At 41.2% G+C, this 15,048-nt stretch overlaps 1 protein-coding gene across 12 annotated transcripts in view; it reads left to right on the forward strand.

Moving 5' to 3' along the window:
- The window catches only part of LOC306886484 (SPARC-related modular calcium-binding protein 1-like), a 65,579-nt gene that overhangs the window by 15,232 nt on the left and 35,299 nt on the right, over positions 1 to 15,048 (forward strand). For 8 of the 12 annotated variants that reach the window (XM_079443607.1, XM_079443616.1, XM_079443617.1 and 5 more), the window contains exons 2-5: positions 964 to 1,129; positions 3,530 to 3,610; positions 13,261 to 13,373; positions 13,794 to 13,893. In XM_079443607.1, the coding sequence (XP_079299733.1) occupies positions 964 to 1,129; positions 3,530 to 3,610; positions 13,261 to 13,373; positions 13,794 to 13,893 (460 nt within the window). The remainder of the gene's footprint in view (positions 1 to 963; positions 1,130 to 3,529; positions 3,611 to 13,260; positions 13,374 to 13,793; positions 13,894 to 15,048) is intronic. The other 4 variants (XM_079443608.1, XM_079443615.1, XM_079443609.1 and 1 more) reach the window with 1 other exon arrangement.

Consider the following 15,048-nt stretch of genomic DNA (forward strand, 5'->3'; position numbering starts at 1 on the left):
ATGAAATCAAAACTAATCCATTTACTTTGTAATGCATGTCCCAGGCCTGACTGTGCACAATTCATCAGTGAAAAGTGTGAAAATCTCAGAATTGAATCCATTCCTAATAGTAATCAAATTCAGTCTTATTTGGATAGAATAGAATAGAATAGAATAGAATAGAATAGAATAGAATAGAATAGAATAGAATAGAATAGCCCAAATCAGAATGACAACCTCTGTACTGTGTTAATTTGAATACATTTTCTGTGTTAGTTTTTACCTGTATTTTGAATTATGCATTGCATTGTGTTGTGTTTTATTGTTAAATGAAATGTATTTAATGTTAATGGAAAATCTACTGGTAATTTTGTGACAGGACATTGGCTATTTTTCTAAAGGTTTTTTTTCTCTCTACAGGACAGACAGACAGACAGAGATAGATAGATAGATAGATACATAGATAGATAGATAGAGATAGATAGATAGATAGATAGATAGATAGATAGATAGATAGATAGATAGATAGATAGATAGATAGATAGATAGATAGATAGATAGATAGATAGATAGATAGATAGATAGATAGATAGATAGGAATTACCCATATTTTGAATTTGCACAATTTGAATTTGTCGGTACAAGATGTTTAGATTTGCCTGTCTGTTCTATTAATATTATATTGTCTTTGTTCTGAAAACTCAAAACAGAAGTCTATATAAGGCTAAATGGTATTTGAGCTCAGCTATTTTCAGATTCATGATTCATGGAAATTGTACTAAGCAATCTGAGTCTTCCTGCTACTAAAACCTGTGAAACTCATTGAGCTGCAGCTCAGCTCAGCTCAGCAGCTCTGTTTAATTTATTGCACACTCATTAAAGTCTAGTCAGGGTATTCTGTCAAGTGACTCATAGCTTATTATACTGTCATGCCCTCAGTGCTCTCTTTAAATATACTTCATATATGTGTACATGTGTGTGCAGTGGCTTATAGGGGACAGAGAGAGCCCATGTTCCCCTGTGTGCTCCAGGAGTCACGGCAAGCCAGTGTGTGGGTCAGACGGACGCAGTTATGATACCAACTGTGACCTGGAGAAGGCGAAATGCAAGGACCGCACACTCACCCTCGCCCACAGGGGCAGATGCAAAGGTCAGTAGACATCAGACATTGTTGGGTGAGAATTTCAGAAAGAAAAAGAAAAAAAAAGTATTATATGAAAACAAGCCTTATTATCACATGCATTTTGAAACATTAAAGGGATAGTTCAGGCAAAAATGAAAATTCTATCATCAATGGAACAACTTGAGAATGTTTTGGTGAAAAAGCCCTTTAAGCAATTCACAGTCCATTTAACACAATGTAGCTCTATACCTCACAGCCTCATTTTCATTCCTGTCAAGAAAACTAATCCTGAAAAAAACTTTGCTTCATCCATAATCACATACTGTTTTACTGGGTATTACATGTGATAAAGAACTTCTTCAGACATTCTATGTACAACTCGAATTCTGTAAATGTTGGGACGTTTTTTTAAATTTGAATAAAATTAAAAACTAAAAGACTTTCAAATCACATGAGCCAATATTTTATTCACAATAGAACATAGAGAGAACATAAATGTTTAAACGGAGAAATTTTACTCTTTTACTAAATGAGCTCATTTCAAATTTGATGCCTGCTACAGATCTCAAAAGAGTTGGCACAGGGGCAACAAAGGGCTGAAAAAGCAATAAATTTTGAAAAGATTCAGCTGCGAGATCATCTAGCAATTAATTAAGTTAACTGACTTCAGGTCTGTAACATGATTAGCTATAAAAGGGATGTCTTAGAGAGGCAGAGTCTCTCAGAAGTAAAGATGGGCAGAGGCTCTCCGATCTGTGAAAGTGTGCGTAAAAAGATTGTGGAATACTTTAAAAACAATGTTCCTCAACGTCAGATTGCAAAGGCTTTGCAAATCTCATCATCTACAGTGCATAACATCATCAAAAGATTCAGAGAAACTGGAGAAATCTCTGTGCGTTAATGACAAGGCCGAAGACCTCTGTTGGATGCCCATAGTCTTTGGGCCCTCAGATGACACTGCATCACTCAATTATCATGATTCTGTCATTGATATTACTAAATGGGCCCAGGAATACTTCCAGAAACCACTGTCGGTAAACACAATCTGCCGTGCCATCTGCAGATGTCAACTAAAGCTCTATCATGCAAAAAGGAAGCCATATGTGAACATGGTCCAAAAGCACCATCGTGTCCTGTGGGCCAAGGCTCATTTAAAACAGACTGTTTCAAAGTGGTAAAGTGTTCTATGGTCAGACAAGTCCAAATTTGACATTCTTATTGGAAATCACGGACGCCGTGTCCTAAAGAGGAGGGAGACCTTCCTTCAGTTCGAAAGCCAGCATCTCTGATGGTATGGGAGTCCATAAGTGCATACGGTATGGGCAGCTTGCATGTTTTGAAAGGCACTATGAATGCTGAAAGGTATATAAAGGTTTTAGAGCAACATATGCTCCCCTCCAGATGATGTCTATTTCAGGGTGGGCCTTGTGTATTTCAGCAGGACAATGCAAAACCACATACTGCAGCTATTACAACAGCATGGCTTTGTAGTAGAAAAGTCCGGGTGCTGAACTGGCCTGCCTACAGTCCAGATCTTTCACCATTTGGCGGATCATTAAATGAAAAATTCGTCAAAGATGACCACAAACTCTTCAGCAGCTGGAAACCTATATCAGGCAAGAATGGAACCAAATTCCAACACCAAAACTCCAGAAACTCATAACCTCGATGCCCAGATGTATTCAAACTGTTTTGAAAAGAGGAGGAGATGCTACACCATGGTAAACATGCCCCCGTCCCAACTATTTTGAGACCTGTAGCAGGCATCAAATTTTGAAATGAGCTCATTTTGTGCATACAATTGTACAATTTCTCAGTTTAAACATTTGCTATGTTATCTATATTCTATTGCGAATAAAATATTGGCTCATGTGATTTGAAATTCTTTTAGTTTTCATTTCATTCAATTTTAATTAAACGTCCCAACATTTCAGGAATTTGGGTTGTAGATTGGATGTGTGTAATATTAATGTAATCCATGTTGGCATTGCCATGTGACATTATCAATTTTGTGGCATTCATGACTCCTCTCTCATGGCCTCATGGGATAGTAAAGTATTCATCAGATGTGCTGGACGTAGTAGATCACCTAGGTACTTTTTACCTACGGTTTTATAAGTACTATGTATTTCCGGACATACTGCTCTTTCAGTGTGCTATATAGTAAAGAAGTAGGCATATTCAAATGCAGTGCTGAACACAACAAATATAGGAAACAGAAACATGAGGGACATGAAACAATGAACAAGACAACAGGAAATAGGAACGAGAACTTCAAAATGAAAGCACAAAAAAGAATAAAAGGCCTGATTCAAAAAACAAAAGAAACTAACAAAACTAAAACATAAGTAACCGTAAACTTGTCTGTTCTTTGAGCAGTTATGTTATGTGATATGCATTTTTTGTTTATTTATTTTGCAATTTCAGGTAAAAACTGGATGAGGATAGATCAGCCTCTTCCTGCGCCCACACTTGTTTCAGAGGTCAAAGAGCTGACAGGTATGAAAGGTATGAAAACCTACATACACACTCAAGATTCGTCCAACTTTGCAACCTGAGACAGCTTACCAATTTGCATATTTATGTACTATGCACTCAAGTACTGATGATTTTACTTAGGAGCAGTGTTGGGAAGAGTTACTTTTAAAAGTAGTGCATTACAATATTGCATTACTCCCTAAAAAGTTATTAATTATGTTACTTAAGCTCTTTGATGCATACACTATGAAAACCCCTTCTAATGCACAACATGGGTCTAAAATGACCTGTATTCATTTCCTATGTTATTTCATGCTTCGCTGGGTGTTTTTTTTTTTTTATCTTTTGAAATGAGTTTATTTCAGCATTTAATATTCCCTGATCTATAAATTTCATGAACCATGAATATTCAAAATAACTTTTTACAATGACCACAAATTAATATTTAGTTAGTTTTTTTCCCCCTAGGTTTCGTGTTACTACATCAAGTTTACACACGTGTCAAAAATGACCCATCTATGCAAGCATGAAAAAACTAAAGAATAACGACATTTTGTTAAAATAATTATTTTAGCAGTTATTTAGACCAACACATTTAACACTTTAAATATGTTTATTTGTCATTTTGTCACACATAACTTACGCATATCACTGATAACCGATAACAATGAAATTTAACTTTCTGTAGTGCAACTGTAGTGAATTGTAGTGAATGTGACCGAATAGATGAAAATAAAACTAACAAAATAAAATCACACAGGTACAGCGCCATCTCAAATTTCCATCTCAGTGCTTACAGGCCTCACAAATGACAACTACAGGTTTGTGTTCCTTGCAAACAGGCCTGACACTTAACACCAGCTACTGACTTGTCTGTCTTTGGCAGCTGGACAGATCCTGCACCTCTTCCTCTTCGATCAATCCTTCTGTCTGATGTATACCTGTGGCCAGGTGGTGGCTGTGTTTTGTTTTTATCCCACATCTTCCCATTGCCTCTGCACTATGGTTTTGAAGGTGGGGCCTGCCCTCCAAGCACCTCTTCATATGTGGCATGACAAGCTCTTTGACCAGCTCCTTGATGAATAGCCATCATGCATTGGTCACACCACCCATGTAATCAAGGTGTTGTGCAGTGAAATTGGTGTAGGCCAGGGATGGTCAGCGTCAGTCCTGGAAAGCCACAGTCCTGCAGAGTTTTGCTTCAACCTTGATAAAAACTCACCTGCCTCTAGCTTTCCAGTAACCCTTATACCTTGATTAGCTTGTTCAGCTGTGTTTGATTATGGTTGGAGCCTTAAGGCCTTTCCACACTGAGCGTGAAAAAGCTTCCACTTAGACAGCGAACATTCACGCACCGAAAATGTGAATGTTTTTTTTTTCGTCCAGTCCGACGAATCTTTTCAGTTTCGCAAAGCGAAAACACGGGCCGTCCAATCAGATTTGAGCTAGGATGACGTGACGTGTTGCACAAAAGGGTGAGAATGGTGGCGCTGTTTCGAAAACTAGTGTAAACAAACACCAAAGAAGAGTCTCCCGGATAAGGGAGTGGGTGCTGTGTTCTTGTTATAGTTGATATTTGAGAATAAATGTATTCTCACATGTTCTTCATACAGAATAACATTTCTAATAATTCTTCACTGAATACACAGTTATCTTCCACAGTATAACAAATATGTTCTTAGGTAATAAATTATAAAATAAGACTAAATGCATCAATTATACAAAAGCAACCATGTTGAGTTGTGAAATGTGGGGCAGGTGAATAGTTTTCTGCAGTAAATGTGTTCCTACTTGCAAAAAAATTACAAATAATCAAAGATTTCTATATGGGTCATTTTTGACCCATGTGTGTAAAATTGATGTAGAAATACAAAAATTTTATTTTTTTTTATAAAGTGAAAAGAGGAAAAATAAACATAATGATTTGTGGAAATCAAAAGCAAGATATTTCATGAATACCTGGAAAAATAAATGAGAAAATGCATTTCTTTTAAAAATTCAGCAAAAAAAAAAAGAAAACACTCAGCCATGACTGAAATAACATAGGAAATAAATATGGGTCATTTTAGACCCATGTTGTTCATTAGAAGGGTAGTGACACACAAAATATTTTTATTAAAAAAGTAAGAAATAAAAAAAATAAAAAATAAGAATATGTGATGATCAAAAAACAAGTTGATTGAGGAATTCCTGGAATTCTGAATGATGAAATTAATTTCTTGTAAAGATATAGAAAAAATAAACTCAGTCGGGTCACTTTAGACTCATGTAGTGCATCAAAGGGTTAAGGTCTTTGCATATTGAGTCCGAAATTCTCGTCCAAAAGTTTTGCATGTTAAAAACTAAATATGACCTCACGTTGTCTCAATCACATTTACACACTGCCTCCAAAATTTTCGTCCTTCATAAAAAGAAAAATCGTATCAGTTAGATCAGTTAATATTCTGTGTTTTCACATCCGTAGCAAGCATTTTGATAGGAAACGATGACGAATATGAAAAAATGCATACAATAATTTCAGACTCAGTGTGCAAGGACCTTTTATAGTTACTTTTTATGGAAAGTAATGTGTTACATTACTTTTACTGATTTCCCTCAACTCGGGGATAGGAGAGCTGTCAGTCAATAATTGAGAAAAAGTAACTGCCATTATTTAACTTATTATATTTTCTTGTAAATTAAAAAATAATGCATTACTTTACTACTTGAAAAAGCAAGCTAATAACTTGTGTTATTTGTAATGCGTTAGCACCAGCACTGTTTAAGAGGTAGAAAGAATGATTAAGACTGTATTACAGGAATGTAACATCATGCTAAAGCTAAAGTTTCACAAATGCTATTGCATAATTCTAATTATTTAAATAATTTGCATGCATTCAACTGTGATTAATTCATCCCATTTGCAATAAGTCATCATTTAACAGGGTTTTACAGAGATATAGTGGTTATTCATCTGGTCATGTAATTTCACCCCATGAGGTGATCCGCTCCATGTAAAATAAAACAGCTTTTAACAGCATGTACACTCATCTCATGTGAGTGTACATGATTTTAAACATTTCTGGAAAACATACTATTCATTTTTTTTGTATAAAAGTTGTTATTTACACTTTTAACTTTTAATTAAATTTGTTTAAAACTGCACTGGCACTTTCGGCCTCATATTTTTCTTTTTCAAATTGGTACGCAGTTTTGTCATTCATGTGTTGGCATGAAGGTAGCTGATCTCAAATCAAGGCAGCAGAACATCTCGGTTATGTATGTAACCCTCGTTCCCTGAAGGTTCTTCCTTGGTGACCGACGAATTGGGATCCCTACCAAAGGGCCATGGATACTGCCCCTTCCAGTATCCTGTGGAAGCCTCCTGCGCCCCTATTTTTTGGTGCAGGTCAGGGCTTACCACAGAAGACCAGTTACTGTTGCTATGGCACTACCCACTCAGTAAGACTGGATAACACTGGGAAAACGTACCTGTTCCACTTGGAACCGGACGCTGCGGAAGCCTACCCTTCCCGAAGGAGGTTCAGAAGCACTTACGCATATGAACAACCGTTTAGGTGCATATGGAAGATTAGAGGTGATTGTAGCCTCTTGGATAATGGCAGAACGTCTGCCGGAGAAATACGGGCTCTAAGGCTATACCGTGGACTTCACACATATGGGATCCAATTAGGTCTCAAATATGGAACCCAGCCCTCTACCGGTTCTCACGGATTCATTGAGTGAGGGCCTGCCATCAGACGCTCTGTCACGTCTTACTGCCGAGGGAATCGGGGAGCTCGACAGGGTCTACAGTACAGACTCTCTGGAGTAGTTTTAGCAAGCCGACCCAAAACCGGAGCCTCTCAGTGCTTCCTCTCAGTGAGAACACAGGAGGAAACCGGTTCCACACGAAGCCCATCCCGCATCTCTACAAATATCCACCAGCGAGGTGCCACGAGCCAACGCCCAGGAAGATGCAACACTTCTAGTAGAGTGGCCTCGCAACCTGAATGGGCAGGGCACATCCTGTGGCTGATAAGCCAGGGTGAAGGCGTCCACTATCCAGTGGGCCATCCTCTGCTTGGAGACGGCATTCCCCTTCTGCCAGCCTCCATGACAGACAAAGAGCTGGTCTGAGGTCCTGAAGCTTTGCGTCCAGTCAACGTAGCATCTCAATGCTCGGACGGGACAGCTAGGGCTGGGTGTGCCTCCTCCGAGGGCAGTGCTTGCAGGCTCACCACCTGGTCCCTGAAGGGAGTAGTGGTAACCTTAGGCACATAGCTGGGCCGGGGCCTCAGGATTACCTGGGAGTCAGCCGGCCCAAACTCTAGGCACGAATCGTCGACCGAAAATCCGTGCAGGTCCCCTACCCTCTTGATGGAGGCCAATGTGAGCAGGAGCAGAGTCTTCATTGAAAGAAACTTCAGCTCGACTGTTTGCAAAAGCTCAAATGTGCCATTCTGTAGTGCTCTGAGCACTAGAGACAGGTCCCAAGAGGGTATAGAGGGAGGCCGTGGAGGATTTAACCTTCTCACCCCCCTAAGGAGCCTGAGGATCAGGTCATGCTTCCCCAGCGACTTCCCGTCTACGGGGTCATGGTTAGCAGCAATTGCAGCTACATAGATCTAAAGGTTGGAGGGAGAAAGCCTTCGCTCCAATCCTTGCTGCAGAAGGACAGCACAACTCTGATCAGGCACTTCCGGGGGTCTTTTCGGTGAGAAGAGCACCACTCGACGAACAGGTTCCACTTCAAGGTGTAAGCATGTCTCGTAGACGGCGCCCGCGCCGAATTGATGGTGTCAACTACATCTTGGGGTAGGTCACCTAGAATCTCCGCATCCCGTCCAGGGACCAGATATGAAGTTTCCAGAGGTCTGGACGCGGGTGCCATAAGGTGCCCCATCTCTGAGTCAGTAGGTCCTTCCTCAGAGGAATCTGCCAAGGAGGGGTTGTCACAAGGAGCATCAGTTCTGGGAACCAAGTCCGAGTGGGCCAGTACGGCGCCACGAGCAAGACCTGACACGAGCAACCGAGTTGCGACATGCGACGGGAGCATAGACCATCTTGTCGATTGCTGTACGCAATGGTGGCATTGTTGTCTGTGCGGACCAGTACGAGGTGTACTGCCAGCAACTCTAGGCAATTGATGTGCCAGTGCAGTTGGGGGCCCGTCCAAACCTTCCTGCGTGAGGCGTGCCATCAGATTGACCGAATCCAACTCCATACTGAGAAAAGAGATCTTCTGCGTCGGCGAGAGTTTGCTCTTTTCCCAGTTGACCCGAAGGCCCAACTGGCTGAGGTGCGAGAGCACCAAGTCCCTGTGTCCTGAGACTGAGCCAGTATGAGCCAGTCGTCGAGGTAGTTGAGAATGCGAACGCCATGTTCTCTCAGGGGAACAAGGGCTGCCTTCGCAACTTTCGTGAAGACACGGGGCGACAGGGACAGCCCGAAGGGCACGACCTTGTACTGATATGCCCGTCCTTCAAACGTAGCCCACAGGAATGGCATGTGGCACGGAAGGAACGACACATGGAAGTACGTGTCCTTCAGGTCGACCACTGCAAACCGATCTTGGGGACAGATGCACCCGAAGATGCGCTTCTGCGTGAGCATCTTGAATGGAGGCTTGTTTGAAAGGCCCGGTTCAAGAAGCGGTTTTCAAAACTTCCGAATCGTGCATTTCCCTTAGTGCCTTTAGTCTGAAGAACCTGCAGTAGCGCCGTAGCGTAAGGTGAAGGCAGCTTCTCCACAGGCCACATAAGCATCGCCGGACAGACCAGACGAGTACCTACAGCCCCGGAAGAGTAGGCACAGTTTGCTCTGCCAGGTGGTGACGGTATTACGACACAACTGCATCGCAACCGACCGCTCCACCGGGGGGACCCCCGTATACCCCCTAGCTGCACCACCATCAAGGGTAGTGAGGGAGGAGGAGCTAGCAGGGCAGTTTCCGGCAGTAAAAGGTGCTGTCCACAACCTGGTAAGCTCCCCATGCACCTCCAGGAAGAGAGGCACTGGGGCAGGGTGCTGAGAACCAGCGCAAGCTACCCCGAGAAACCAGTCGTCCAACCTCAAGGGCTCGGGACACGGTGGAGATCTCCACTCAAGCCCTACCCTCTCAGTGGCCCGGGAAAGCATAGCCGTGTCTTCTGGATCTGACTCAGGCATTGCTACTGCCGGAGCAGCAGCGCAACCGAATCTTCTTCCCCAGAAAGCTCCGGCTCACCCTCCGATGCAGCGATCGACATCCGGTCGTCGGGAGGAGCGCCAAGGAAACTGCTGGTATGCCCCTTGTAGAGGGCCCAGCACGTTCTACTGGCAGCTCAACTGGTTTCGGAGCGCAAGAGGAGCGATGGTCCCTGGAGGGTTGGTTCCCTGGAGGGTTTGCCACTACTGTAATCCTCAGACCACCCATGCCACCGCCTGAAGTAGTCCTTGTCTGTCTGCAGCCAGAACGAGAACCAGATCGAGGCAGAGGCAACAGAGTTCTGACCCTTTGTCGAGATAACGGAGCCTGGCCCGCAACTCCAAGATGATCATCTTCCCACCATGAGAAGATGCCTCATCCACAAACATCACCTCAGCATGGTTACTGCCCAGGCACATGAGGCAGCGATTATGACCATCCCCCGGCACCAGATAACGACCGCATCCAGAAACGCACGGGTGACACGTTGTCTTTACAAAGACGTAAGACGAGTTTGCCAGATGCAACGTCATCTTTAAAAAGACGCACCCGTGAATGCTCTTTTAGGGAAAAAGTTCTTTTAGCGTGCTGAAGCGCACAGGAGAGATGGTCGCCTGCAACACAAACAGGGGGTAGTGCAACCTGATGTGTGCAATCCACTCGGCACAGGAAGAACCACCGCCGCTGAAGCGCCGTACCACCAGCACGAGAGTCTTCCGAAGAGCGTGCTCAACTCATTGAATTCACTCATCAGCAGAAGTCAGGAGCAGAACGATGTAACCGCTCAGCTCCGAAGCGAAAAGCTGAATATGCGCTGCACCTGCTGCCTACTTATACTCACGCTATGATCAGCGGCAGCTGGATGAAATAATCGCATGCCAATGTGCATTGGCTCGTTTAGTTACGCTCGAAGTGGATTGGTCTCTCTAAGCGAGATCCCAATTCATCGGTCACCGACATGACTCAGAGTGACCGACTGATAGAGAACACATCTGTGTGCGTGTCAGTCTAGAGAGAATATACAGTCCCCGGAGCATTAGAGCAAACTATCAAGGAAGCGTGTATGCCCACTGGTATGCATGTAAGTTTTTGCAGCCCGTGTTCACATGCTCAAAGACAGATTGACTGGCTTTAAGTCAAGGTCAGCCTGCATCATCAATTTCTTGTGTTAAGCGGTCAGTTAAAAGTGCTAGGAATCATAGGCGGAGGATGAAGCAACTCCAGAAAAATGCTAAAATTAGCCTGATGTTAGTGTAATTTATTAACTACACAAATCATAAACCTGTTGTTTTAGGCAAGCACCAGATATGGGTGTCATGTAAAATATTTTTAATATGACTGAATTTGTGTTTAAAGGGATAGTTCATCCAAAAATTAAAATTATGTTATTAAATACATTGTGGTACTCTCATGAACGTCAAAGACTGACACGGAAGAGATGGTCGAATAAAGTTGTTATTTTTGTTTTCTTTGTACACAAAAAGTATTCTTATAGCTTCATAAAATTGAGGTTGAACCACTGATGTCACATTGACTATTTTAAATGAAGCCTTTACTACCTTTCTGGGCCTTGGAAAGCTCTCGGATTTCATCAAAAATATCTTAATTTGTGTTCCAAAGATGAACGAAGGAATGTCATGAGGGTGAGTAACTGGCCTTTCACAAAAACCCGCCTTTGCGAATGGTCAATTAATGACAGATTTGAACTTGATCACAATTTAATAATCTATATATATACTATACATATACTGGTGGTGGATGAGGAGACACCACCCCTCACAATGTAGAGCGCTTTGAGTGCTTAGAAAAGCAGAAAAGCACTATATAAATGTAATGAATTATTATTATTATTATTATATATATAAGAAAACATTGTTAGTTTTTAGTTATTATTACACTTTCATTTAAACCGTTAATCAAACGCTAAAAAAAGTATATAGAGAAAATAAGCAAAGAACATTACTGACTAAAAAGAATCTCCTGTTATAATCAATGAAGCTTCTTACACTGTGAAATTTATCTCTTACTGCATTGTGTGTACATCTGCACATTGTTGTTAATGATGAAAGAATATGGGAGAGTGTAGAATTGAGTCAGTGAGTGCTCGCACTGACTGAACAAAACTCCAGCGTTTTCAGCGAAAATTACCAAAATTAATGTGTTTTGTTCCATTAAAAAAATTACATTTGGCAGTAAAGTTTTTAATTTTTAATTTGGGTAAATTACTGATTTGTAAAATATTAATATAAATTGTCTGGATGCCTTCTTCTATATATTCTACATTATAAAATAACACTAAAAAGGTCAGAATAACAACTGATTTGTTTGGGGGTTGGTTGTTCTTTACATGTCCATAAGTCTTGTGTTATTGGGGGGGGGGGGGTGATTGTAGCCCACCTGCCTGTCTCAGCCAATCGGTCACAGACTTTACTGATACAACAGGTGTTTCTTATTTCTGCATCATGGATGATTTGAGCGCATCTGCTTTCGGACATGTAGGGCAGATTTGTAATTTGTCTTTTTGCGTGCTTGATATGCTTACTTCTGTCTGAGTTCATATGTTAACATGTATTTGAAAGCATATTGCAAGTCTATGCATTTGAGGACTTAACTGTGAATAGCTTAAAGGCCAAAAGTGTGAAAATGATTATGTGGTTTTTAGCCTCCCCACATCTTGGGTGCAGTCCAGCACTGAGGTCCAACTTGTAAGCGTTGTTTATTTGCCTTAGAATGACTAAATACTTTGTTTTCATACAAAATGACCAAGTGCTTACATGCTGGAACACGACACTCATCTTTGACATTTCAAACTTCATATTTTCCATCCTTAGAAGTTTCAAGATTAAGAATCTTCATGATGCATTTCTTACCGCTAGTGATGAGGTTTCTTTCGAAGGCTGTTTAATGCGATGAATTTTCCAATAATCCTATCTTCAGTAATGCTTATGTTAATTGTTTTCAGGATTTCAGCGGTCATGGAAATATCAAGCTATTTTAAAATGGTGATTTTCAAGACTGGAATGCTCACACACATTAATAATATCTTTAAAAGGTCATGGAAATGGCATGGTTATTTTCATCAACTTTTTCTAGTTGTTCAGATCTAAAATATAATTGGTGTCAAAGTCAAAGTTCTGTAAAATAATTTTTTGAAGGCCATTCAAAATACCTATCCTGTAATCGTGAACAACTGGAAAGGTCAATGGAGTTCATTGGTCAAAAAGTATGGACAAAGTGTGGGAGTGTGTTTGGTGTTTTATTGTATGTGAATTTTCCCATGATTTTCCTTTATGTATAATTCAATTTATGCGTTTCCTAGATCCCCCCCCCCCCCTCAAATCAACATATAGTGAATTCAAGGTATATTTTACTAAAAGTTCTCTCAGAATCAAATCCATGCCATTGACATTCCCTAGCCTTTCGTACTAAAAGTGTCCATATTACTGCAAATATTTTGAACATCGCGATTGTCAAGTGTGTGTAATTTGACATTGTTGTATCTATATTGCAGAAGTGGGCCAGACGAAATGTCGGACTGAGAGGATTCAGGCTCTGGAACAGGCCAAGAGGCCACAGGAATCAATTTTTATCCCAGAATGCAATGACGATGGAACATTTGCCCAGGTCTGTCAGAGTTCCAGTCCACTGCACTTTATGTGTTGATTCTGACATCCACGAATCCTAAAGCAAACCTACCTACTGAACATATTAGCCTCCCAATATCTTCCCCAGCCTCCAAAAAAAATTGCACTTCCCTGTGTTTCTCATCAGTACGGCCGTATAGGGAATTTGAATGGAAAGTGTACATTAAATCGTATTTATAGACTCGCAGCCTCTATTTCACCTGCGATTTACTTTGTTAAACAGCGATCATCCAGTCCGTCTAAGCTTTTAATGCCTCATCGTTTATGAGAGCCATTTTTCACTCTAAATAATTGTACTCCCCCAGCGCAAGTGCCGGGACATTTTGTGTGGGTCGTCCAGGAGATACAAGAGCGCTTACTGGAATTTCCTCTCACCTCTATCCGTCTGTATCTCCTCCAGGTCCAATGTCACACCCTCACAGGATACTGCTGGTGCGTGACGACAGATGGCAAGCCAGTCAGCGGCTCTTCTGTCCAGAACAAAACGCCAGTGTGCTCAGGTACTGTATGTATGCAGATAGTATCTCTAGACTGTTTGCTTGGATTATCGCTTTGTGCTTAGGTCGTGCTGAAAAGCAGAACCACAAAACCATCAGGTGCCTCGGTCAAGAAGTTGTGCCTGCAGTCCATCACTTTCAAAGCCATTAGACTTTGTTTGATTTAAATTGTGCTCTTTGTTTTGATGGAGTCAGCGTGATGTTAAACTCTAGCCACCACTCTGTTTAGTTTACATCTACTGTGTTTGTGCATGGAACCAAGAGGTGATGGATAATATCCTGGAGGACTTACGCTGACTCTGAAAGTTTTTCTCCGAAGGTTTCTGCATTTCTGCTTTTCTCTCTCTCTGTCTCTTTCCAAATTCACACTCAATCAGTCTCTGTCTTCATCTGTTTCATTCTCAACCATTTTTTTTCCTTCTTCTCCATAATTGCTTTCTCATTCTCTCTTCATTGTATAACTGCTTTCAGCGGAGGGTTGGAATGAGGGAGCTTTTCTCTTCGTAAATGAATGGGAACACTTTGCTCTAATGGCCATGATTGTTCTGTTGGAGATAACACCACCGTCTCCTGCCAGAACTGGATTACGTTATGATTGGAGCACCTGGTTGTAGTTCTTTTTTTCCTCTTGTGTGTCTTGACAATTTATGATTACGTGCCATCTTGTGCTTACCTAACTCTGATGCTACATTTCTCCTAGATTTCTGGATGGTCCATCCAGCTGTCACTTGTCAGTTCAGTACATCTGTAGCTAACTTTTTGTAATTTTTGCCTGTTCCATATAATTAATTATTTTATTTTAAAATGCTCATTATTACCATTATAACAATATATTTTGTCCTTGGGATCGTTTTTTCTTTTTACCATTTCGGCACCACTAGTGGCACCAAACAGAATTGCAAAATGTAATTACTAAACAGGTTTCCAAAGAGATTTCCCAAACATTCTATTGTATGGATAGACAGAAAGTCCTGCCCCCAGTCCAGGCTGTTGTTTAAGTCAGTGTTATTATATTGGGCCAATTAAATAAAGAGCAATGTGTTGTTAGCAACACAGAGTCACATGCTTTGATTAGAATAGTATGCAATGTGCACAGTACACTACAACTTTAATATTTTCATTAATGGAAAAATGGATTACTACTACACTTGCCAAAAT

The sequence above is a fragment of the Barbus barbus genome (genome assembly GCF_936440315.1).
Source record: "Barbus barbus genome assembly, chromosome: 20".
Lineage (NCBI taxonomy): Eukaryota > Metazoa > Chordata > Actinopteri > Cypriniformes > Cyprinidae > Barbus > Barbus barbus.